The sequence below is a fragment of the Schistocerca piceifrons genome, chromosome 2 (assembly GCF_021461385.2).
Source record: "Schistocerca piceifrons isolate TAMUIC-IGC-003096 chromosome 2, iqSchPice1.1, whole genome shotgun sequence".
NCBI classification, from domain to species: Eukaryota; Metazoa; Arthropoda; class Insecta; order Orthoptera; family Acrididae; genus Schistocerca; species Schistocerca piceifrons.
Window position 1 is genome coordinate 143400458 of NC_060139.1, and position 24332 is coordinate 143424789.

Below are 24332 nucleotides of genomic sequence, written 5' to 3' on the forward strand. Positions count from 1 at the left end.
AGAGCCTGACATGCTTAGCAAATGCGTGTTTCCACTCTTTGGCGATTGTCACATACAACTTCGTCACCCCGCTTTGGCCAAGGTGCTGATGACAACGATGGATTAAATCTTCCAAAACTGCGTCCGGGGGCCAAATTCTCCACCTTTGTTCTTTAGCATTCCCCCGGAAACGTATCGTCCGCTCAACCGTGGACAGTAGAGCAGTATTTCTCATTCGCGCATCCTCTCAACCAAGACCGCTCAGCAGAAAGTCCTTTACTGCTGGGATTTCTGGCTGCTGATATTGTGCTGCGACTAACTCCCTCTATAGTTTAGGCTGCACGTCATGTCCCACCGCCTTAACATTGCCATTACAAACTTATTACTTACTCGCTCGACGTGTTCTTTGTTGTCCTCCCGCGAAGGATTTAGGATTAACCAGTCGGCAACTTGTTGTATTTACCTCAGCAATAAGCACTTTCCTGATCGTATTCCTGAATCGCCAGGGCCACGGCATCACTCTGTTACTCGTGTATCTGGCGGTTATTAGGAATGTTAGAGTGTGGTGATCCATGTATAAACAAGTTTTCCGGCCTAACAGGTAACTCCTAAGCTGTTTTGTCCCATAGGCAATGCCCATCATTTATAGTTCGGTATGAAAGACCGTGTCTCTGCGTCCACTAGCTTCTGGATGCCTGTAGCTACAATGTGCATATGTCCATCCTTACTGTCCTGCTGTAGATATTTCCCAATGCCTTGCACACTTGCGTCTGTGAAGAGTTGGAGACGTTCCGAGAAGTCAGGGTGTAGCAAACAAATAACGTCACGGAGCGCTAACTCAATCTTTTCGATAGTATTTTCCTCCTCGTTTCCCAAGCTCCATTTCTTGCCCTTCTTGAACAGCGCGAATAAAGGACCCAACATCTGTGCGAAATTGCCCTCTGTAAAATGAAATCTCAAGAACCTCCTTCACTCTCACGGCCTCTCTCGTTATGCGGCGACGCCTGCATGTAATTCACGTTGCGTCTGTGGTGTGGCACTTCGTTCCTGTCCCGCTCTCCCTGGTGTGAACCATGGCGTCTATATCGCTCTCGTCTACTCCCTTCTTCTTTTCTTCGTCCTTTATTGTGCCAATTCTGCCTGTCATAGCGCCGAACAAACCCTAGTGACGCCCTATTTACTGTCCTGCATTGGCGTGTGCCGTCCTTTTTTTCTCCTGCGCCTTAATGTCATTCAGACACCTTAAAATATCAAGGAATTGTTCTCTCGGCAGTGCACCGAGGAGTGAGCTTCGTACATGAGCAAGAAAATTTGAAAGCATCACGCTACACCATTCCTCATCAATCAGTTTGTCGTCCAAATACTCCACCAGAACGTGAGTAGTGTATGTTGTCATGGTTTAGCGTGACTGTGGCGCATACTGTCCCCAAAATACAGAGGGGCCCAAAAAAAATGTATCTTCTGTTTAAAAGTCCATAACTGGCAAACTAATTGACGCAGTTGTCTCATCTTTGGTAGTGTAGTGTTGTATTGCGTTGTTTTGTTTTGTCAGATGACAGTCGCCTGATAGTGATTTGTTGTTAGTTGCACCTAGTTACTCGAGTAAACATGGCTGGCGCAAGGCTTACATTCGATGAAAGCAAGCCGAATGGAGTACTGCAAATGGTTTACCGACATGGTGCGCAACCATGAAGAGTTTGCAGAGATGATTGTGTGGTCTGCTGAGGCACAGTTCACACTCAGTGGTACAGTAAATCGCCACAATTGCATCTTCTGGGCCGCCGAAAATCCGAACGTCCATGTAGACAAATCCGTGAGTTTGTCATGAGTAAATGTGTGATGTGAGTTGTCTTACCGGGGCTTGATTGGGCCATTCTTCTTTGATGGCACAGTTACCGGTGAGGTGTACCTTCGGAAGCTTCAGACATCTATTTCACCTGCCATCCGAGAGTTGTATGGAGACGGAAGAATTTACTTTCAACAAAATGGTGCCCCAGCCCACTACCAAAATCGTATTAGGGCGTATCTCGACGAAAATCTACCAGGAAGATGGATAGGCCGTAGAGGTTCTGTGGAGTATCCACCACGTTCCCCAGATCTAAAGCCGGCGTGTGTGGCCGAGCGCTTCTAGGCACTACAGTCTGCAACCGTGCGACCGCTACGGTCGCAGGTTCGAATCCTGCCTCGGGCATGGACGTGTGTGATGTCCTTAGGTTAGTTAGGTTTAAGTAGTTCTAAGTTCTAGGGGACTGATGACCTCAGCAGTTACGTCCCATAGTGCTCAGAGCCACTTGAACCATTTTGAACCCAGACCTAAGACCTCTGGACTTCTACCTGTAGGGAACACTAAAGGATGTCGTTTAACGACAAAAGCCACGCACACTGGATGAACTTCGAGAATCCATCGTACATTCATAATATCCAGCTGAATACGTTGCAGTCAGTAGTTCGATCTGCATTTCCGCAGCATTGTTTGTCTGTGGATGTTGATGGTGACCATTTCGAACACCAACAGTGATATCTTTAAGTTGGATATTAAGCTACACTTTCACCAAGAATGAGACAACCCCGTCCATTAGTTTGCAAGTTATGGACTTTTAAACAGTGGATACATTTTTTGGACCCCTCTATATATTCATCTTGGCAATTGCCTGTGACGCCAGGTTCCTGTAAGTTGTCAGAAACTTTGTGGAAAAATCCTTGTAACTATTGTTCTCATAAATGGTTACCGTCAGAGTAGGCACCCTGCTTCTGGTCGAGCATCTGCCGTGCAACGGGCAAAACATTACATTCCGCCACTCCTTTCGTACGCGGATTCCCTTCCGTGTCACATGTATGTAACTCCAGAATGTGGCGTTCAACGTCGCGGCAGGCAGTGGTTAAATGTTAAAAAGGAGCAGTTCTCTAAGACTAGGGAAAAACTACCGAGAAATGTGCAGAACGTTAGAAATGTAACGTTTCAGGAATAAGTTGCCAGAGAAGTGGCGATTCAATCTAAGGTACAATGTAGCAATGAATTCCCGTGGAAAGATTCGCATCTGAGAAAATTTTGCAGAGTACAGCGATTTTAAACGTAAAATAATCCAGTCTCCTGCCTCTGTGACAGATAATCATTTAGCAAAACAAGGTGAAATGGGTGAATGAGAACAATGCAGTGCACAACATTACATCAGTATTAACGTCATTTTAGACTAATAGTAATATGTATTACCAGTCGTATGTTTTTAGTTACTAACTCCAAGTATGTGTGGCAAGAGGAAGTAAATATTGCATACTTTCACCTGAGCAGCAGGTCAGGTGATGACGTGTGGACACGTGAACGCAAAACGGTAAAACTGTACTGACAACTCCTGTCAGAATAGACTAACCGTTTTGCATCCACGTGTCAACACTTCAACACCAGTCCACTTAGTGGCGCAGTTACGACCATGCAAATAATATCAGGTCATGAAGTTTGTGACGTGTTTGTGAGAAGACTGCCCGACACAGAGGATAAACAACCAACACTCTGATGTATGTACATATTAAGTTACAACATATAAAAGTATCTGCACTTATACCCGTTACATATAATGTGTGTAGAGCCGGCCGCAGTGGCCGAGCGGTTCTAGCCGCATCAGTTTGGCACCGCGCGACTGCTACGGTAGCAGGTTAGAATCCTGCCTCGGGCATGGACGTGTGTGATGTCGTTAGGTTAGTTAGGTTTAAGTAGTTCTAAGTTCTAGGGGACTGATGACCTCAGATGTTAAGTCCCATAGTGCTCAGAGCCATTTTTTAATGTGTGTATCTATAAAGCTCCCCGCTGACGTCTGCATTCGTGTTAGAAACTGCCGGTCAGCTCTTACATGCTTGGCTCGACAAGTGCGCAGAATCCAATCCTGCGCCCCCAAAGAACGAATCCCAGCAATGTCTCCGTTGTCGAGGGGCGGGGGAGGGGGCGGCGTAGGAGATTTCTGAAAAGTAGTTTAGAATATGGGGGAGATGGATTTATCTATGCCAAGCACAGACGTCAATTGAAGCGTGTCCGCCATCTTGGTGAGTCTTAGAAACATGTTTCTACGCTAAACCTCTGTGTTAACCTACCCTCTTAGCGTTAATGTGTTGAACTGACCGACAGTTATGACTTCGTAGCTTGAAACAATATACTTTCGTGGATGAATACTCATCATCAGATAGCTGAAGACTAAAATTTTAAAGCCGATTCTCACTCGATGATCATGATGTACATCACGGTAAAACAGCTGAACGTTTTATTCCTGTTTTAAGTGACACTGAACAGCAGCACTGCAATATGAAGACTTCGTCACAGCTCACCAATATGGTAGAGGCAGGCTTCACTATTTCGGCTTATGGACTGAGGGGTAACACACCACTCTGGGAAATTGATGTGTTATGCTCTCTGTATTTCTAAGCGACGAGGGGTAGTCGTGTCCTTGAGCAAACATTTTGTTATTTTCTTAAGTACGTGTTTGTTTTGAACCGCAAACTGTACGGGAGATTTTCTTTTGCGCATGTCGTGAGAGCGAAGGTGGACGCACAGTATCTGCGAGGCAGGCGTGATGAACGGCTGAATTTTTGCGTATTGAGAAACTTGCTAGTTGGAGCAGTTATCCGACGTTCCACCTCGGAGATTCACTGCGAGCCACAGAACCTCACCAGGCAAGACAATGGTCATGACGTGACTTGTGAAGCAGAAACTGACAAGGCAAATAGGTATTGTGAACTTCGTTGAAGTCGTATACTGTAACATGGAACGTGTATAGCGGAGGTGAAATAATTGCGCGATTAATAAGCAGCACGTGATATTGTCTTGTAGTGACTGTTGTTTGGCTTTTCCATCTGGCATGAACTTGGCATCTTCGAGAAAGGAGGTTGCTGCCTCAAGATGGAGCAACAAGGTCCACTGAAACAGTTAATGCACACAAGTAACAGCAACACAAAAACTTTTGTATAGTCCCAGCTAAATACTTTGCATAGGCGCGTTACATTTCAGGGCGGCTCCATATATTCTAAATTTCTTGGTTTCTCCTATGCTGAGCATTGAAGCAACATTCCACCGTGTACCTGCCAAAGCCTCCGCTTCCCCTCCCGCTGTCAAAACCTCGCAAAACCGCTGGGATTACTCTTCCTCCCCAGCTGTTCCGCAAAGATGACGTATAAACAACTGGTTTTGATCTGTTTCATGTCTCCACTACTCTATCTCTGAAACTGCAATAACTACGAGAGTCGAGCCAGTAACGATAGGTAGAACTTATCTCTTGTTTCTTGCAGTCGCGTTACCAACTCTGTGGCCAGATCTTACAGTTTCCCATGCGGAAGAGTTATTTTCAAGATGAGAGTCCTCAGGTTTGTAGTGAAGGTAATACGTGTCATATTAGAGACTTAGGGAAACTAATTTCTTTACCATTTACCTTGAAGATAAGCTTTCTATGAAGGATCTAGGACAGTGGTTACAAACGTTCCTTGCACCATTGCCTCTGAGTGGAATTATGCAATTAGGCATTAGATAGTACACCCGCCCCCCTCCTACACGTCCTCCCTCCTCCCCCCCCCCCTCACCACCGTATGTTGCCACCGTCCCTCACACTATCACACACTTTAGTACCTGTTGTAACTAAATGTAGAATGAAAGACTTTTCTAGGAACAATTTTACTTTTAAAATTATGAAAGATGAATTATATTTATTGTGTGTGCGTGTGTGTGTGTGTGTGTTTTAGAATGAATGACGAAGGAACTCGTGGTGCATCGTAACTGCTACTCACAACTCCTTCTCAGGTAAGAAAGCTAGCTATCCTCAGTGAGTGTAGACACATCTTACAAAACGTACATCCCCAGCATTACTCCTCTCCATTGCCACACTTACCTGACATGCACACTGCAACCCCATTTAACATTAACCAAGTTAAAATGTGAACGCCATAGTTGCTTTTCGTAAGTCACTTGATTGCTGCACCCCTTACTTCTGTACGGGCAGCAACTGTAAGACTTCAGACTGTTAATGCTTTGTGTCTGGCAATAGCCACTAAGAGTAATAGTAATAATATAATATATTGTACAGCACTATAGTAGCTTTAATGTAGTTACTGCTGTGTCGTGCCGTCAGTTAATTCTTTTATCTATTTGGAAGCGAGTAATGAAGCAATTTTTGTACTACTACCGTTAGTATCTGATATTTGGAGAAGGCATTTTCTTGAGATATTTAGAATTTGTTATGTATATGTTTTACTTTTATCATCAACGGTGACTATGTGAGGAACCTCCTTCGGTTTAATCCTACAAATTGAGAAAAAGTAATTATTGATAACTTATATAATCAATATTAGAGTCTTACAAAATTGTGACAATACTAATGAACTTTTGAAAATAATTTAGTTTCATGACTGAAGCAGAACCCAATCGTTTAGTTATTAACCCTCAGAAAATTTTATTTTACTCCTCATGGGATAATTACCCCCAGGTGGTGAACCACTGACGGCTCTGGCTCTGAGCACTATGGGACTTAACTTCTGAGGTCATCAGTCGCCTAGAACTTAGAACTAATTAAACCTAACTAACCTAAGGACATCACACACATTCATGCCCGAGGCAGGATTCGAACCTGCGACCGTTGCGGTCGCGCGGTTCCAGACTGTAGCGCTAGAACCACTCGGCCACTCCGTAAGGCAACCACTGACGCTAGATATCAACTTAGTCAAGAAAACTAATAAAACAAATGTAAAGAAATTGAAACAATTTTCGGACCAGACATGTACAGAAAAGTTGATTGTATATGTGACTGTGATATTAGAAACAAACTGTACTGTTTTCCATGTTTGTTGTCTGAAAAACAAAACGCTGGGCGTGAAGCGACGTGGATGCCACGAAGTGTTGACAAACTTGAACATTTATCACAGAAGGTAATGACATTAGTGGTCTCAATCAGATAAAACTGCACAGCTAGACCACATTCTTTTAGGGCTAAATGTTATTAAACAACAACTGGTCTGTGTTTACAGGCGGTCAATTGCAAAGCACATTATGAGATATACGGAAATCGTTGTGCATACTCAAAAATTGTGGTTAGTGTTAAATTCTTGGTGTTTCTGAGATTGCACTTCATAGATATGACGAACGTAGTGATTCATTAAATTTAGGAATTCTTCGCGGTCTTATAAATTTCAACTGCTGAACTTTGCTGTGCTTAGCGACCACGTTTTGGAGGCTGTTGTTTTCGAAGGCCCACCTAAGTATATTCAAAATGATTTACGAGGTGCATTCAAGTTCTAAGGCCTCCGATTTCATTTCTAATTAACTACTCACCCGAAAGCGATGGAACTGGCGTTACTTCTCGACGTAATCGCCCTGCAGACGTACACATTTTTCACAACGCTGACGCCATGATTCCATGGTAGCGGCGAAGGCTTCTTTAGGAGTCTGTTTTGACCACTGGAAAATCGCTGGGCAATAGCAGCACGGCTGGTGAATGTGCGGCCACGGAGAGTGTCTTTCATTGTTGGAAAAAGCCAAAGGTCACTAGGAGCCAGGTCAGGTGAGTAGGGAGCATGAGGAATCACTTCAAAGTTGTTATCACGAAGAAACTGTTGCGTAACGTTAGCTCGCTGTGCGGGTGCATTGTCTTGGTGAAACAGCACACGCGCAGCCTTTCCCGGACGTTTTTGTTGCAGTGCAGGAAGGAATTTGTTCTTCAAAACATTTTCGTAGGATGCATCTCTTACCGTAGTACCCTTTGGAACGCAATGGGTAAGGATTACGCCCTCGCTGTTCCAGAACATGGACACCATCATTTTTTCAGCACTGGCGGTTACCCGAAATTTTTTTGGTGGCGGTGAATCTGTGTGCTTCCATTGAGCTGACTGGCGCTTTGTTTCTGGATTGAAAAATGGCATCCACGTCTCATCCATTGTCACAACCGACGAAAAGAAAGTCCCATTCATGCTGTCGTTGCGTGTCAACATTGCTTGGCAACATGCCACACGGGCAGCCATGTGGTCGTCCGTGAGCATTCGTGGCACCCACCTGGATGACACTTTTCGCATTTTCAGGTCGTCATGCAGGATTGTGTGCACAGAACCCACAGAAATGACAACTCTGGAGGTGATCTGTTCAGCAGTCATTCGGCGATCCCCCAAAACAATTCTCTCCACTTTTTCGATCATGTCGTCAGACCGGCTTGTGTGAGCCCGAGGTTGTTTCGGTTTGTTGTCACACGATGTTCTGCCTTCATTAAACTGTCGCACCCACGGACGCACTTTCGACACATCCATAACTCCATCACCACATGTCTCCTTCAGCTGTCGATGAATTTCAATTGGTTTCACACCACGCAAATTCAGAAAACGAATGATTGCACGCTGTTCAAGTAAGGAAAACGTCGCCATTTTAAGTATTTAAAACAGATCTCATTCTCGCCGCTGGCGGTAAAATTCCATCTGCCATACGGTGCTGCCATCTCTGGGACGTATTGACAATGAACGCGGCCTCATTTTAAAACAATGCGCATGTTTCTATCTCTTTCCAGTCCGGAGAAAAAAAATCGGAGGCCTTAGAACCTGAATGCACCTCGTACTTTCTTGTAGGCTGCAGATTTATCACGAGCGACTAAGAAAGGTAATTCCTGGTGCTGATTTTGCTTCAGTTACTGCAGATGAGACAGCTGACATTTCATCAATTTCACAATTTGTCGTGGTTATCAGATATGTTTTACTTCAGAGTAAACTTGTAGAAGCGTTTTGGACTTTCTTTATCCCTCGTGAACATAATGCAAAACATTAGCAGAATCGCTCAAAGAAACTTTACTAGACCTTGTGGATAACTCAAAGTTATTTCTTAGAGCGATGTGGCAGCTGATATACGTGGTGGTCTTTCAGGTGTACAGACTCTTCTGAAAGAGCATTTCACACGTGCCCATTTTGTTCACTGTTATGATCAAAAGTTGAATATCATTTTATCCCAAGAAATGGGTCAAAATATAGACGTTAGAACTTTTTTGTGGCCTTAAATAGCTTCCAAATTTCTCTCGTAGTTCTTCACAGTGAACAGCGGTGTTAGCTGACACTGTAAAACAAAGAAGTCAATGATGTCGCCAACATGAGAAGTAACTTTTAATCAAGAGTTGTGCAAGTTGTGTGTCATAGGCAGTATGCCTGGAGCAAGTTGAACTTACATCTCGGCAAAACCACAGGACTGCAATAACTCAAGCAAGAGGAATTCGCCTGAAATTAGAGCACGCAGCATTTTAATTTTGGCTGTCTACACTCGGTCATATTACGTCACGCGATGACATTCTGTACGGTCAGTTAGCCCACTGACTTTACAAGAAGGGGTATAGAATTTCAAAAAATCCGTACAGGATAACCGAGGTAGCATCACTCACGCGATTCATAAGTTCCCAGAGTTGCTGTATCCTGCGAAGAGATAGAAACAGGAAATGAAATTCCTAAAATAATTGCTGCAAAAGAACTGTGAGATATAATTATGGCTCATGCTGCTGAACGCTTCGACTTCAAAGGGCCTGTCGTCGCTGCAACTTTATTTAATTCTGAAAAGTTTATTTCGTACGCAGGTTAATTTCCGCAAATGTTGCTATAGAGGTCTTGTGAAATGCATCCCTACCTTGAATGCAGTAAGATAAGAACGGAGGTTGGAAGAGATGCTCTTTCACTTCTGCTAGTCCTGCTTGAAAATTATTTGCGGTAGTCTCTTAGTGAAAGAACGAAATTCCTGAAACTGATTTTTGCAGAACCGATGGCAAAGCCTGAGACGGAGCGACGTTTCTCTACAGTAAAGAGTATAAAAACTTTCCTGCGAAGTACTTTGAGTCAAGAGCGGATAATAGCAATAGCAGAGCTCTCCATACACAAAGGTATCATACGAACGTAGACTTCAATGAACTTGTCATTCATAGAATATTTGCGTTTAAGAACAGATTTTTCTTACAACCATTCATCATAAGGTAAGACTACTTCCGTAAAGCAATTCCTTTGTGATTCAATTTTAACCTTTTATGTTAATTATTGTGAACTTTTGATATGGTAAAGGTATTCGCCATGGTAACGACTACACGAAGCAGGGGAGCGGTAGGCACTGGGCTCCAGTAGAGTAAAGTTTTAATACAGGAATTGCTTTTATTTTCCAGAGGTCTCCACAAAGAAAATTGGGCATAACCATTTTCAAAGAAAGTACTCTGAATCGACCATCGATTGAAATTAAATCAAACATTTTATTATCTTGATCTTTAAGGCCACAGTTTGAAACAAGCGGTTACCATTATTAAAGCTGTTTTATAACCAACGAAAGAATAAAGTATCATACTTCGATTACAGCTTTACAGAACTGATTACTAGCAAGACTGAAATACAGACATGATTTAAAAGAAATAGAATTCATAATAAGCTCCTCCGTAGCAAGGGACCCAATCAACAAGTCAAGGAAACTGGAGTCCGCACAGGTGACGTGTATGCCACGCAAGTTACGAACACGACTAGCGCCAATGGACACTTGGCAACATACGGAAAAAAATGTTACACACATGCCATACACCTGAACTTATAAGAACATTTATTTTATGTGATGGAAGTCGTTGGATAGCGATATGAACATGTACAGTTGGTGGTAGTATCGCGTACATAAAGAATTAAAGAGCAGTACTTTGCCGGAGTTATCATTTGTACTCAGGCGATCAATGTGATAAGATTTCCCACGTGATTATGGCCAAATGAAGGGGATTAACAGACTTTTAACGAGGAATGGTAATTGGAGTAGTTTGCAGCTAGGGTCATGGGACATTCCATAGCGGATATCACTGCAGAATTCAATTAAAAGTGGCTTTAAGCACTATGCGACTTAAAATCTAAGGTCATCAGTCCCCTAGACTTAACTACTTAATCCTAACTAAGCCAAGGACATCACACACATCCATGCCCGAGACAGGATTCGAACTTTCGACCGTAGCAGTCGAGCGGTCCCGGACTGAAGCGCCTAGAACCGCTCGGCCACCGCGGCCGGCTTTTGAAAACAGATTCGACATGGTATTAGGAGGTATCCCATGTCATCTCAGTACATGACAGCACACTATTCATTAAACGCAAAATGTGTGCCAAGAACAATTGCCATTTTAAATGTGCCTGGCAACACACTGGAGCTAATAGTCCGCAAATTTCATAAACATCAATTTCGAGTTGGCTCGTACTGTAGGTTCATAGGCTACTGGAATCTAACAGGGATACAAACTGGTTTCAGTACAAGAAAGACCACTTCAAACATGTTTCAGCAGAAATACACTCCTGGAAATGGAAAAAAGAACACATTGACACCGGTGTGTCAGACCCACCATATTTGCTCTGGACACTGCGAGAGGGCTGTACAAGCAATGATCACACGCACGGCACAGCGGACACACCAGGAACTGCGGTGTTGGCCGTCGAATGGCGCTAGCTGCGCAGCATTTGTGCACCGCCGCCGTCAGTGTCAGCCAGTTTGCCGTGGCATACGGAGCTCCATCGCAGTCTTTAACACTGGTAGCATGCCGCGACAGCGTGGACGTGAACCGTATGTGCAGTTGACGGACTTTGAGCGAGGGCGTATAGTGGGCATGCGGGAGGCTGGGTGGACGTACCGCCGAATTGCTCAACACGTGGGGCGTGAGGTCTCCACAGTACATCGATGTTGTCGCCAGTGGTCGGCGGAAGGTGCACGTGCCCGTCGACCTGGGACCGGACCGCAGCGACGCACGGATGCACGCCAAGACCGTAGGATCCTACGCAGTGCCGTAGGGGACCGCACCGCCACTTCCCAGCAAATTAGGGACACTGTTGCTCCTGGGGTATCGGCGAGGACCATTCGCAACCGTCTCCATGAAGCTGGGCTATGGTCCCGCACACCGTTAGGCCGTCTTCCGCTCACGCCCCAACATCGTGCAGCCCGCCTCCAGTGGTGTCGCGACAGGCGTGAATGGAAGGACGAATGGAGACGTGTCGTCTTCAGCGATGAGAGTCGCTTCTGCCTTGGTGCCAATGATGGTCGTATGCGTGCTTGGCGCCGTGCAGGTGAGCGCCACAATCAGGACTGCATACGACTGAGGCACACAGGGCCAACACCCGGCATCATGGTGGGGGGAGCGATCTCCTACACTGGCCGTACACCACTGGTGATCGTCGAGGGGACACTGAATAGTGCACGGTATATCCAAACCGTCATCGAACCCATCGTTCTACCATTCCTAGACCGGCAAGGGAACTTGCTGTTCCAACAGGACAATGCACGTCCGCATGTATCCCGTGCCACCCAACGTGCTCTAAAAGGTGTAAGTCAACTACCCTGGCCAGCAAGATCTCCGGATCTGTCCCCCATTGAGCATGTTTGGGACTGGATGAAGCGTCGTCTCACGCGGTCTGCACGTCCAGCACGATCGCTGGTCCAACTGAGGCGCCAGGTGGAAATGGCACGGCAAGCCGTTCCACAGGACTACATCCAGCATCTCTGCGATCGTCTCCATGGGAGAATAGCAGCCTGCATTGCTGCGAAAGGTGGATATACACTGTACTAGTGCCGACATTTTGCATGCTCTGTTGCCTGTGTCTATCTGCCTGTGGTTCTGTCTGTGTGATCATGTGATGTATCTGACCCCAGGAATGTGTCAACAAAGTTTCCCCTTCCTGGGACAATGAATTCACGGTGTTCTAATTTCAATTTCCAGGAGTGTACTTATAACATCGCTCATGTGGGTACAGGGACAGTACATTCAAAATAGCTTCCTCACAGAACACACGCACGGACTCATATTAACAAATGAAGCCGCACCGGATTCAACACAATCCTGCTGCGTAGATGAGCTGTCGGTAAATCACCAGTACATGTGCCCCAGATATCTGCAGCCAAGTGAGCATCTTTCCTCGCCAAAACTATTCAGTGAAAGCGATACAACACGGTGACGGACGACACTGCTCCGTCCGGCGCCGTACTTCACGGGCACCTGTTTCCGATATACAGCCGGTACAACCCGCCCACTGCAATACGTGACACCGCTGCAATCTTGCACATGAGGCGGCGTACCAAAACGAGAGCCTTAGTACCTGATAAGATCCTGCAAGCAATATTCTCTCTCTCTCTCTCTCTCCCTTCCTCACTCCCTACCTTCTTGTGTTAAATCCTCAGTTTTCGTGTTCACACGCCTCCCATCAGGCCGCCGTAAGGACCAGCAACACTGTCTGACCGTTCTCATCATCTATCGATAAGAGTCGTCTCTCGGCTGAGCCTTGGTGTAAAAATTCCTGTGAACCCTTCGAAAAAAATTGCATGACCCCCTCTGGGCCAGAGATGGACAAAAACATATGCAAGTGAACAAGTTTATTAACATCTAGTCCAGTCACAGCAATATGACCGCTGGCTGTGTTCCAAGTCAATGTTCAGTGACGGGCTCACATAAGCAGCACTAATCAGTGGACGGTACGTGAAGCGTATCTGAGGGAAGTGGAAAACAATGCAGTAGTTGTCTTATTGCAGAAACTGAACGATTTGGTGTCCAAAAGAGCATGATCATTGATTTTCAGGCCAAGGGTACAAGTGTGTCGGGGGCACGTGGAAACCCATGCAGTCGTTGTCGTAATGCAGAAACGGAACTATCGGATGTCCAGAAGGGCATCATTACCAAATTTCAAGCCATATTTGGTAGCATGTCCGAAATGGCAAAGTTTGTAAACTCTTCATGTGCTCCCGTAATTAAAGTATACCGTGTATGGCAAACTGGCGTTATCCGAAACTGATGCCAAGGTAACTGTGGTACACCATAGGCCACTGATGACAGGAATGGACGATGGCTGTGGAGATGTGACCGGACGAATAGACGAGCAACTGTTGAGCAACTGATCACCCAGAAGAACCAAGCGGCTACCAAAAGTGTCTCTTCAACGACTGTTCAGCGATCATTCCCGCATATGGGCCTCTGCAGCAGGCGTCTGGTCCATGTACCCATGCTGACTGCTGTTCATCAGCGATAAAGGCTGAAATTTGCACGCCAGTTTCATTGAGTGGCAACGTGTGGCCTTTTGAGATGAATCTTATTTTATGCTCCATTGGACACATGACCTTTGGCGTGTACGGCGTGAAATTTCTGAAAGCAAACACCTTGCAACAATCGTCGTAGGGGTCCAAGCCAGAGGTCTTTCTCTGGATGACCTTTTCGTTCTGAAAAGCATAATGGATCAAAACAACTATGTATGTGTCCTTGGGATGCATGTCTGTCCCTACATGCAGTCTATCTTTTCTCGGCAGGATGGTATCTATTAGCTGGACAATGTAACATGTCACACAGCTCACACTGTATGTGTACCACCAGTATGGGTTTACCATACTCCCCTGCCTACCAAACTGCACGAATTTAAACCGAATGCATACTCTATGGGACCACCTCAATAGGGTCTTTGCGTCACTGATCCTTAATCGTGAAACCTAACGCAGCTGGCCGTCCTTCTTGGTATCTTGCAGAACCACATTGAGCCTCTCCCTGCACGTCTCGCAGTCTTCCGTGCAGCAAAAGGTGTATATGCAGGGTTTTGACAGGTGGCCACATCTATGAGACTGGACCGTGTACAATGTTTGCAATCACGTGTACGGTGGAAGACATGCCGAAATACCACTGTTCAAGATACTAAAATGAAGTAATTCGTTCTTGTGAGTTGTCGATGTACTTTTAACACTTGTGGTACAAACTCCAACATTTGGCAAGTAAGCGTAAGCTTGGCGGCAGCTAATCAAATCTGATGATCTCTGGGTTATAAGGGACAGTTTTGGGTGAAACCAAACCCTATCCTCATTTTTATACACACAAATTGGCTGATGCGCAGAGAGGAATGGAGAGCGATAGAAATTTCATTCACATTTTCATTGACAGGAGCCACTAAAATTCAGGGGTTCTGTGAATCGGTATTGCCAGACAATATACGGTATATGGTACTAGTTCGATTCAAAAGATGATAGATTTTATCATAGCGGCAGTCAAATTTTGAACAGCCACCGAACGACATGTGAAACAATGCAACAACAGATTTCACCAAGGATACATAGGAGACGTTTGCCAAGTTTTTTGTGGTCAATTTGGATTAGTGTGTAGGAGAGTAACATGTATTTTGGCAGTATCTTTTCTTTTCTTTGTGCTATGGTCACATAATACGAATTTGCGTGCATCTTTTAAATCATGATCATCACGTAAGTATTTGAACCTTGCAACTTTAGGAAGCAATAAAGTGTGCGTTATTGCTTAATAATACACTAAACTAGAATTTCATTTGTGATAAAATTATTGAGAGTTGTGCACCATTTTACCTGCACCTGACCACTATATATTTATACACAGCTACTAACATCTGACAGATGTCAACAGCTGTCTATAAATATATAGTTTTCTCTACATTTTAAATTAGTGTTCAATTTCTCTACAGGATAGTTAAGTGCTAGTCTCATATTTCTTCATTTGCGCCTTAATTATTGAGGTATGCGCCATCAACATGTTAGGAGAATTAAAGGTACACTACATGTGAGCTGCTAAGAGATCTTAACACTAACTTCGTTTGTCTGACAACGCATCTTTTACGTAGAGAGGAAATACTGAGGCTTCCTTTTGAGAGGCACATCTTATTTAACTCCTATGAAAGGAGACTGTCACAGAAGGGAAGAATGTCCGTTGATACCAAACGTAGTTGCAACGACTGACGGTTCCGTCGGTTCTTGGTAGAATATTTCATATCTTGTGAATGAAACACACACACAAAACTGATGTCATAGTCAACAATATTTATTATTAGTGACAGGAACGGGCTTTCGGCTATTCCGCTATCATCAGTTACAAAGATAAACATGAGGTGCAGTGAAATGTCGTTGGATCAAAAATTTTAAACTAGTGAATCTGTAGAGTATCTGCATTTTCAGAGGTGAAAACGTTAAAGTTAAGTTAAGAATAATTGAATCAGGACTATTTTAGTATCAATGCGATGTATAATTATTTAACTAATAAAATATTTGACATACTAATGAACCACCGACAAATTACAACAATTGTACATATTCCAATAGTATGGCTGAACAATTTAATTACAAACAGATGAGACATATGAGACGTAATAGAGATATTACACAGGTAATTGATGCAGCCGTGGTATACAAAGTAAAAATTTTAGATGCGAACACAGACATTATAGTAACTGAAATAAACGAAATGGAGCATGTGAATGAGAGAGATAATTGACAACATGATATACATGGGATTGTGGGTAGTATCTGCAGTTATAAGTAACAAATAAGGGAAACATGTCTCATCGTTCAGTACTAAGCCTGGGGTGATGGACATGTGTCTATTAATTTCCATAATTTCAAGAGTAACATGTATTTTCCTTCGACTGTGGACGTGATGTAGTTCTTCATGTTCCACCTTATAACTGTGTCTTCTTTAACAGGTGTTCTGCAAAAGTGCAGTCTCCTTTTCTAAGTTTTCAAATTATGTGGTGTTCCATCGGGTGGGTACATATGCCCCTGCCACACTAACCTATATAGAATTTGTCACAGTCGCAAGCAATTTTATGTGTTCCACTCTTTCCCAAAGCAGGAGTGTTGTTTTTACCATTGGGAAAATAGTGCCTGTTGTGCGCGTAAAATGATGTTTCTACATTCCTGGATTTAAGCTTTCGAGCTACATCCAGTAAGATTTTTCCTAACTATGAAATTGTGGACCATTTATTGCATTCTTGAGGTTGTGGTTCAAGGATGGGGTAAACATGAGTCCCTTATGCAGTCCACTAACGTAGGAGGATAGCCATTGTTTGGTGGTATTTGTTTAATGGTTTTTAATTCCGTTCGGAAGTTGGTTTCACACATGGGGATGGATATTAGGCGATGCTGCATAGAATGAAAGGCAGTATGTTTGCTAGATTTTCTATAGATCTTGGAAGTATGAATACGGTCATTAATGTCTACGGTTAGATCTAAGTAAATTCTCCAACGTCAATTTTATATCGTTGAGTTTAACATTTAGTTGCGTCAGGATTTTTTGAAGTTTTCTGGTAGTACTAGCCAATCATCTTCAGTAAAGTTAGTAGATGTTGCACAAAAGACATGGATCACAGAAGAAATGAAATTTTCGTACAGTATTCGTGATCTCGTGAGTAAACACCCGAAATTAACACACATACTAATTTCGGCCTTTTACACCTAGCTGAGTTGGATGTATTGAACAGTAAGTTGAGACAGGAATTTATCGATGTTGTGCATACCATGTACGAAATACAGAACTTTAAAATTTACAAACTATTCTATGGAAAACAACTTTCAAAACTTACGAAAAGTTAAAATTTGCAGATGATGTAACTGTCCTCTTGGACATAAAATCGACCAACGAAGATCTCAGTTACAGGCAAAAGGCTTCAGATTCGCTCCAACATAAAAAGTCTCCGAAAAACACCTGGAAATAATAAAATAAGACCTAGAATGTACATTAGGTGAGGGTATCTCCAGTAAACATCTCGTAACTCAAGAACTGTTAAACATCAAACTTCTCTTCTAGTGTCCCGCCAGCTAAGAAACAACAAGTATTAAATAATTTCAAGAACAAGGTGATTCACAGTAGTGTTATAGCAATCCTACTAGGTAAATGATATGCTGTCGGCTTAAAGAACATATGTGACTATGTTAACAGAGTGGAAGACTTCCTAAATTCCACCAAATTCCAACAGATACAGAAATGCCCCACACAATCCTGTACTGATAAAATTAAAAGTCTTATGAAACTGTGTAAAATTATAGTATCAAACTCTGGTGCTTACTTGCTCATCAACACGAATCCTATAGGTCCCAGACTTCATGATCTCCCTAAACTTCATAAAGATAATATGCCAATCCGTCCTGCGGTGCCTTCATTCTCAGCCCCATGTTACAAATTAGCCCGAGAGTTAAATGATTTGATCAACATCAAAACCAAGTTCAAACCTAGTGATGGGATCCTTAATTTAGATGACTGAATGAACGAGTTAAAAGGTATGAAAATCCCTCCTAGTGCCAGGCTGCTTACTTTTGATGTTAGCAACTTATTTACTAATATACCGTTCAGAATAGCCTAAAATTTCTCACAGAGTTACTAGATAAATCAGAAGCTAACCCAGTTGTCGCACATGATATAAGGTTAGCTACAGTAACGTATTTTTTCTGATACGTACGTCGTTGTGTTCTGTTCTTGATGTCAAGTGGTGTCCTTCAATTGTGTGCACTTCACCTGTATGATTTGTAGGCACGTATACGAATAGTTACACATCAAATGACAACACACACAGTAAAGTGACAACACAACTTATCACGGGCGAATTACACAGTCATATTGTGGAAATATTATTTGAAGGATTAATGGCCGCAACATGAAAGGCGTGAAGAGTGTTGTGAAGCACCGTTCTAGCTCGTATGCTAAAAAAAAAAAAAAAGAAAAAATATTCATTGAAATTAATACAGCCTTAATGTCATGCGTTCCAGTAGAGAAATATTATTATGCGGCATATTTATCACTAAGTTTCAGAGTAAGTTAATTTCTGTGGATTTACGTAGCGGAGATAAAACGTAGCCGTTATGCGGCAACCACAAGCATTTAATGAAAACTATTCTTAATCTTTGCAAGTAAGTTAAAATGACACTGCAGTTAAATAACACAATTAAAATGCTGACTTTATAAGTTACTACGGTGGCACTGTGCCATTTAATATTGGCAATGTTTACACAAGGCGCTGCATCGGTGCAAATGGTCGACAACTATCAGTCACAAGCTCGCTCTGTATTGCGTGTTCTGATATTCTGAAAAAATAAGTTATTAGTCTCGTAACATGAAGGGATAATAAAGATACATAAATAAAGATTTTAAATGAAGATAAACTCATATATTCAACCAAAAATCAATATTTTTAAAGTAGAACAAAGAACTGTATACATAATAAAGCGATATTGTTTCGAAATACAAGTCCATTCAATGATAAATGTTTCTTCGCAATATTTTTACGCACGGCTTCCAAGAATCATAAAAGCCTTAATTCATTGCACCGTTCGTAATTCCATATGAATAAATATTATTCTCCCCAGGACAACCACAGCAATGTCTAACAATAAATTATTTCGGTTTCAATGGTAAGATTTACAAACGATTGGATGGTTTAGATATGGGATACCTCCTCAGTCCACTCCTTACTGAAATCTTCTTGAACAATACTGAAGCACGGTTTTTGGAAAATAATCCACTCTCTTTCAAGGTAGGATACTGGTTCAGTTATGTTGACGAGTTGTGCTTATGGACAGTGGGAGCTTACATATAGAAAATGAATGAAATGAGGTGATGTTGGTGGTCCTCAACTACTTACCCTCCGACTCAGAGTTCCAGTATTAAACGTTTTGGCTGGTTTCGTTGACTAGGGGCTGGGATACGTAGTTGCCGCATTACAGGCCAAATACTGCTGAGTCTACAGTATACAATAAGAATACACACATGAATCGAATAGTCGAAGGTTTCTGTCACTCGGCAATTGCGAATTATGAATGTAACATATAAATTTATAAATGAAAGATTACAATTAAATAAAATCTGCAGGTACTATCTTAACGACTTTAAATGATGAGTGCGATAGTAGAAGTGCTTTCGAGAATGTGGTGTATTTCTGTAAAACACTTATTGGTGTCGATGGTCCAGCAATTAAATAAAATATAATTTGAATAACAGGGAAACTGCACGTAATTAGTTACGAACGACAACATAGCTCGCGAGATATTCACTTCTAAACACATATTAGATCTTCACTGTAGAGGTCATCGAAATCACACAAGAGCGCAGCTCGGCACTTCGAAATATTTCTATCCTCTGCGGCCATACGCAAACTGCTCCACTGTCCAAGACTTCCCGCCGACTGGCCGAACGTCGCGCCATCACATCCAGCACCTCCCATGTCCTGTCGTACTCTACAAAACTCCCACGTGTCCTCTCCGGAAACGATGCTCATCCCCAACCTCCGTACATCTCTCTTAGCAACGAATGCTGTGATTGGCTAGAGCGCTCCCACCATGTCTCCAAGCCAACGTGCGCTCACAAACATATTGAAACACATAAGAAATACTGGATTTACATTTAAATAAATTGAAATTAAATAAATATTTCTACTGCTGGACCATAAACACGCTCCAACACACATTATTAAATACATAAGCAAATTAAACAAGCACATATCAAAGGAATAGCAACAAAGGTAGGCCAGTAGCCTAATGTCTCCGTGCTTTCTAAAACACAGAAAATATTTAACCAATTTGTTCATGAGTAGTATATATCGGATATAAACAAAGACATAGATGAATAAATATATTTATAAGCATGCTGTTACCGTCTTTTCGTGTAACTGTGGAGTACTTATGGTCTGACGCGATCGATAGTAATCAGCCAATTTGACCTACCATAGCTTATGTATTATTTACGTTACATGCCTGTAATTCATAGCAATTTATGTTTGCACTAATAGCTTTCTAAAGACACGTAGATCGACGAAATTGGACGAACCGTTTAGATTTTGGAAACACGTTGCTAGGTGTTACTTGTATAATTTATCATCAGATACTAGACCTTAAACTAAAAAATAGATTGAAAATCTGATTACACCATCAGAATCGCCGTGCAAATAATGGTAATGTACATGGTTCTCTTTGAGGTATCATAATGCATCTGGCTACTATTAATTTCTATATGAACTGTGAAATGTCTGCCATTATGGTTTCACAAAGTCCGCCATCTTTGGCACTCCCAGCATGTCTCCTTCCTCAACACAGCGTCACAATGGAATTCCCAGCCACGCAGCTGGACCATGCGCTGGGGCTGCTCCTATCGTTTGGCTAACGTTCAGCACCACGTGTTTGCTGCCGGGCCATGGCTGGCCGAGCGGCCCGTGCGGTGACGCCAACTCCGAACTTAGAATATTTTCAGTGCGCCACAATTCACCTGTTTCCTCACAACTTCAAAAAATCCTGAAGAAACTAAATCCGAAATACAACAGTCCAGGGGACATTGCGGCTAACTGCGTAAATTATTTAGACGTAAACATAGAAATCAGTGACTATCATACAAGCAAGACTTAGAGGAAACCTACGAACACAGATATAGTAACACCGGCGAATTCTGAACAACCAGTAATCCATAAATATGTTGCCTTTTACTGTGTGAAACATCGCCTAGACCCAGCGGGACTAGCCCAGTGGTGTGAGGCGCTGCAGTCATGACTGTGTGGCTGGTCCCGGTGGAGGTTCGAGTCCTCCCTCGGGCATGGGTGTGTGTGTTTGTCCTTTGGATAATTTAGGTTAAGTAGTGTGTAAGCTTAGGGACTGATGACCTTAGCAGCTAAGTCCCACAAGATTTCACACACATTTGGACATCTGAAACATCGCCCTGAACCCTTCCCCATGTGACAACCAACTTCCAAATGGAATTAAAAGCTGTCAAAGTAGTATCATCAAACACTGGCTGCCCCCTGCCTTAGTGGACTCCACAATGCACAAAAAGCGGAAAAAACAGGTATACTCTCTAGTTTACTGCGTCCTTGCCCCACCAACTCAAGAATGCAACAAATGATGAGCAATTCCATACCTATGGAAAGTCTTACTGGGTGAGGTCGAAAATTTTAATCCAGGCATGTAAAAAATATCATTTTATGTGTACAACACCGATGGACACTTTTTTATGTGCACGCACTCTTGACAGCACTCGAGCTTCGGGAAAGAGTGGAATATATAAAATTACTTGTAACTGTAGCAAATTGTATATAGGTCAGCGTGGCAGGGCAATATACACTCACTTTAGGAACACCACAGAAGTCGGAAACTCATTAAAGGAGACTCTATTTTTTTAATAAACACTTATTGCCAGTAGTACACAAGTTAAGTTAAAATTTTATGGGTATATACAAACAAGCAGAGCTCTTCAATGCTGGTGCTCAGATACAACTACACCGTATGCATCTGCAGGAAACAAGCAAAAATCAAACTGAAACAGTTCATTTATAAATAAAGAGTGAAGACTGCTATGGATATGATGAAATTTCAAGTAGGAATAGTAACATCAGTGCAGCCTATATTAATTCTGTACTCAGTCCTGTGCAATTCATATATCAGGAGTAGACAGTTTTCCTGACAGACTAAAATACTGGTAAGTGAAAACACTATATAAAAATGGTGAAAGAGGGAATGTATGGAGATACCGACCGATTTGTTTTTCTTACCACTGTTTTAATATGTTTTTGAGAAAGAACGTATAGAATAGTAGCAGTGCACCTAGTTCGTTGTCAGATTCACAACTTCAGGAGAGGAATATATAGATCTCATGTGTGAGAACCACTATTGAAGCTAAACGACATGTTGAAGACAGTACATATTTTCTTCGATTTAAGATAGGCATTTTTCTTCTTGTAGATGATACAAGCTTTACAGTGAAAGACCCAAAACGTAAGAAACATGATGTACCTAATGGGGGTAGTGAGTAACGTAAGCACATGGGTATCAGAGAACGGATACACGCTAAAATGCTGTAAAATGCAATATATTCAGTTTCTGACGCGGAATTGTTGTAAAAGTCAAATTTTTCTGTCCGTGTGTGGTGGAACACTCATTGAATCCAATTTTCAATTGTTAAAGCTAAGGCTGGATGGAAGTCCTTCTTGGAAGTATCACGTTCAAGACCTTGTGCAGAAACAGAATGTTGCTATCGTTGCTGTAAGTATGATCCAAGCTGTCTCTGACACCAAAATACGAAGGCCTCTTTGCTTTGATTACTGTCACTCTTTTACCTCGTGTGATTTTGTGTTTTGGATCAACACCCTGCACTCAACAAGAATGTTCCAATCTCAGAAATGGGCAATCAGACTGAGCTGCGTATCACTTCCCGAATTTCGTGTGGACCGTTGTTCAGGTTTTTCGGAATTCTAACTCTCTCGTCTGTGTGCAGTTTTCCATCATGGACTCTGTTGTCGAGAGTATTAGCTCATTCAGAAGAAACTACAACATTCATTCAGTGAACTCTATACGGGAGAACGACGCACAGTTGGACAACGCTTCTTTAAGCGTTCCAAATAAAGGTGTACACTACTGAGCAAGTATCTTTTTCAATACGCTTCGATAAGCAGAGAAAAAAACTGAGTGATAAGTCTTAAGTAGCCAAAGGCAAGTTAAAAAGTTTCCTTATGGCATACTCCCTCTATTCTGTACAGATGTTCCTCGCAGTGTTTGAGAACTTTACTCTGTAATGGTTTTTGCATCCCTACACTCTTTCACAATTTTTACGTGTCTTATTAATTCTTTAATTCCTCTGTGTAAAAAGCTTCCACTCAGCTCTCTGTAGGCCATAGACTGATACGTTCCAAAACCAATTACGGTAATCTTGCGAGATCCCACGAAACACAACAGAAAAGTAAATAAAATGAAACCAGAGAAAATGGTGTAGTCTTGGTTTTCCCAATGGGAGGTAAAAGTCAATCTTACAGTTTAATACTTCAATAATTTACTTGGTAGGATCCTGATCACCACATATCGAGTTATTTATTACAATTTCTAACATCTTGGAGTCAATTTATCGAACCAATCAATTGTAGTGAGTTTGTTGCAGATATATTAATCGATGCCCACTGACAACGTTTTGATAAAGTCATATTGTTGCTGCTGACACGTGAGTGCCAGGCAGTGCGGTGTCTCATGAGACGCGCACTGGCGTTGAGAGTACGTACGGTCGCCACTGTTCGGTTTCATTGGACTGGTTTATGACCATTGATAATATTTTGATGCTAAATTTGATAGTTTCAGTGAGGAAAGATCGATATCGTACTGCGGAACGCTGTAACAATAGCTGTTCTGCATAGTACGAGTCATTATCTACTTTCTCAAAGTATCAGTCACTAGCTCAAATTTGACTCTCAATGAATGTACTTTAGAGATGCAGAAGTACCGACGTAATTATAGCTTACCACCCTACTCGCGCCTTATATGGAGACAAGTGAAAAGGATGCCACATCCTGCAACAATTGTCGATCCGAAACCAATAACAAGCGTCAACGTATGATGAGTGGATTTGGCATTTTCAGCGGCAAGGACCTGGGCAGTGAATAATGCTTTGATTATGAACAGCGGTTGCAGTATACATATGAATATCAATGTCTAATTAAACAGAGAATCGTAACTTAGTTAATGGATAGGACAGCGTTAATCAGGATGGTGCTGCTGTGAAACTTGTTAATGAATCAGAACTAAGTAGCGAAACTCAGAATGTTGGTTGATGCAGCGGAAAATGAAAGTTCAAATATGAACGCAGACGTGGAAT

At 42.5% G+C, this 24332-nt stretch overlaps 1 protein-coding gene across 1 annotated transcript in view; it reads left to right on the forward strand.

Moving 5' to 3' along the window:
• LOC124775201 (glutamate receptor 1-like) overlaps positions 1–24121 on the forward strand; it is a 129457-nt gene extending 105336 nt beyond the window's left edge. Inside the window, exon 8 of the mRNA XM_047250040.1 lies at positions 24097–24121. Coding sequence (XP_047105996.1) covers positions 24097–24121 — 25 coding nt within the window. The remainder of the gene's footprint in view (positions 1–24096) is intronic.
• The last annotated feature ends 211 nt before the right edge of the window (positions 24122–24332 follow it).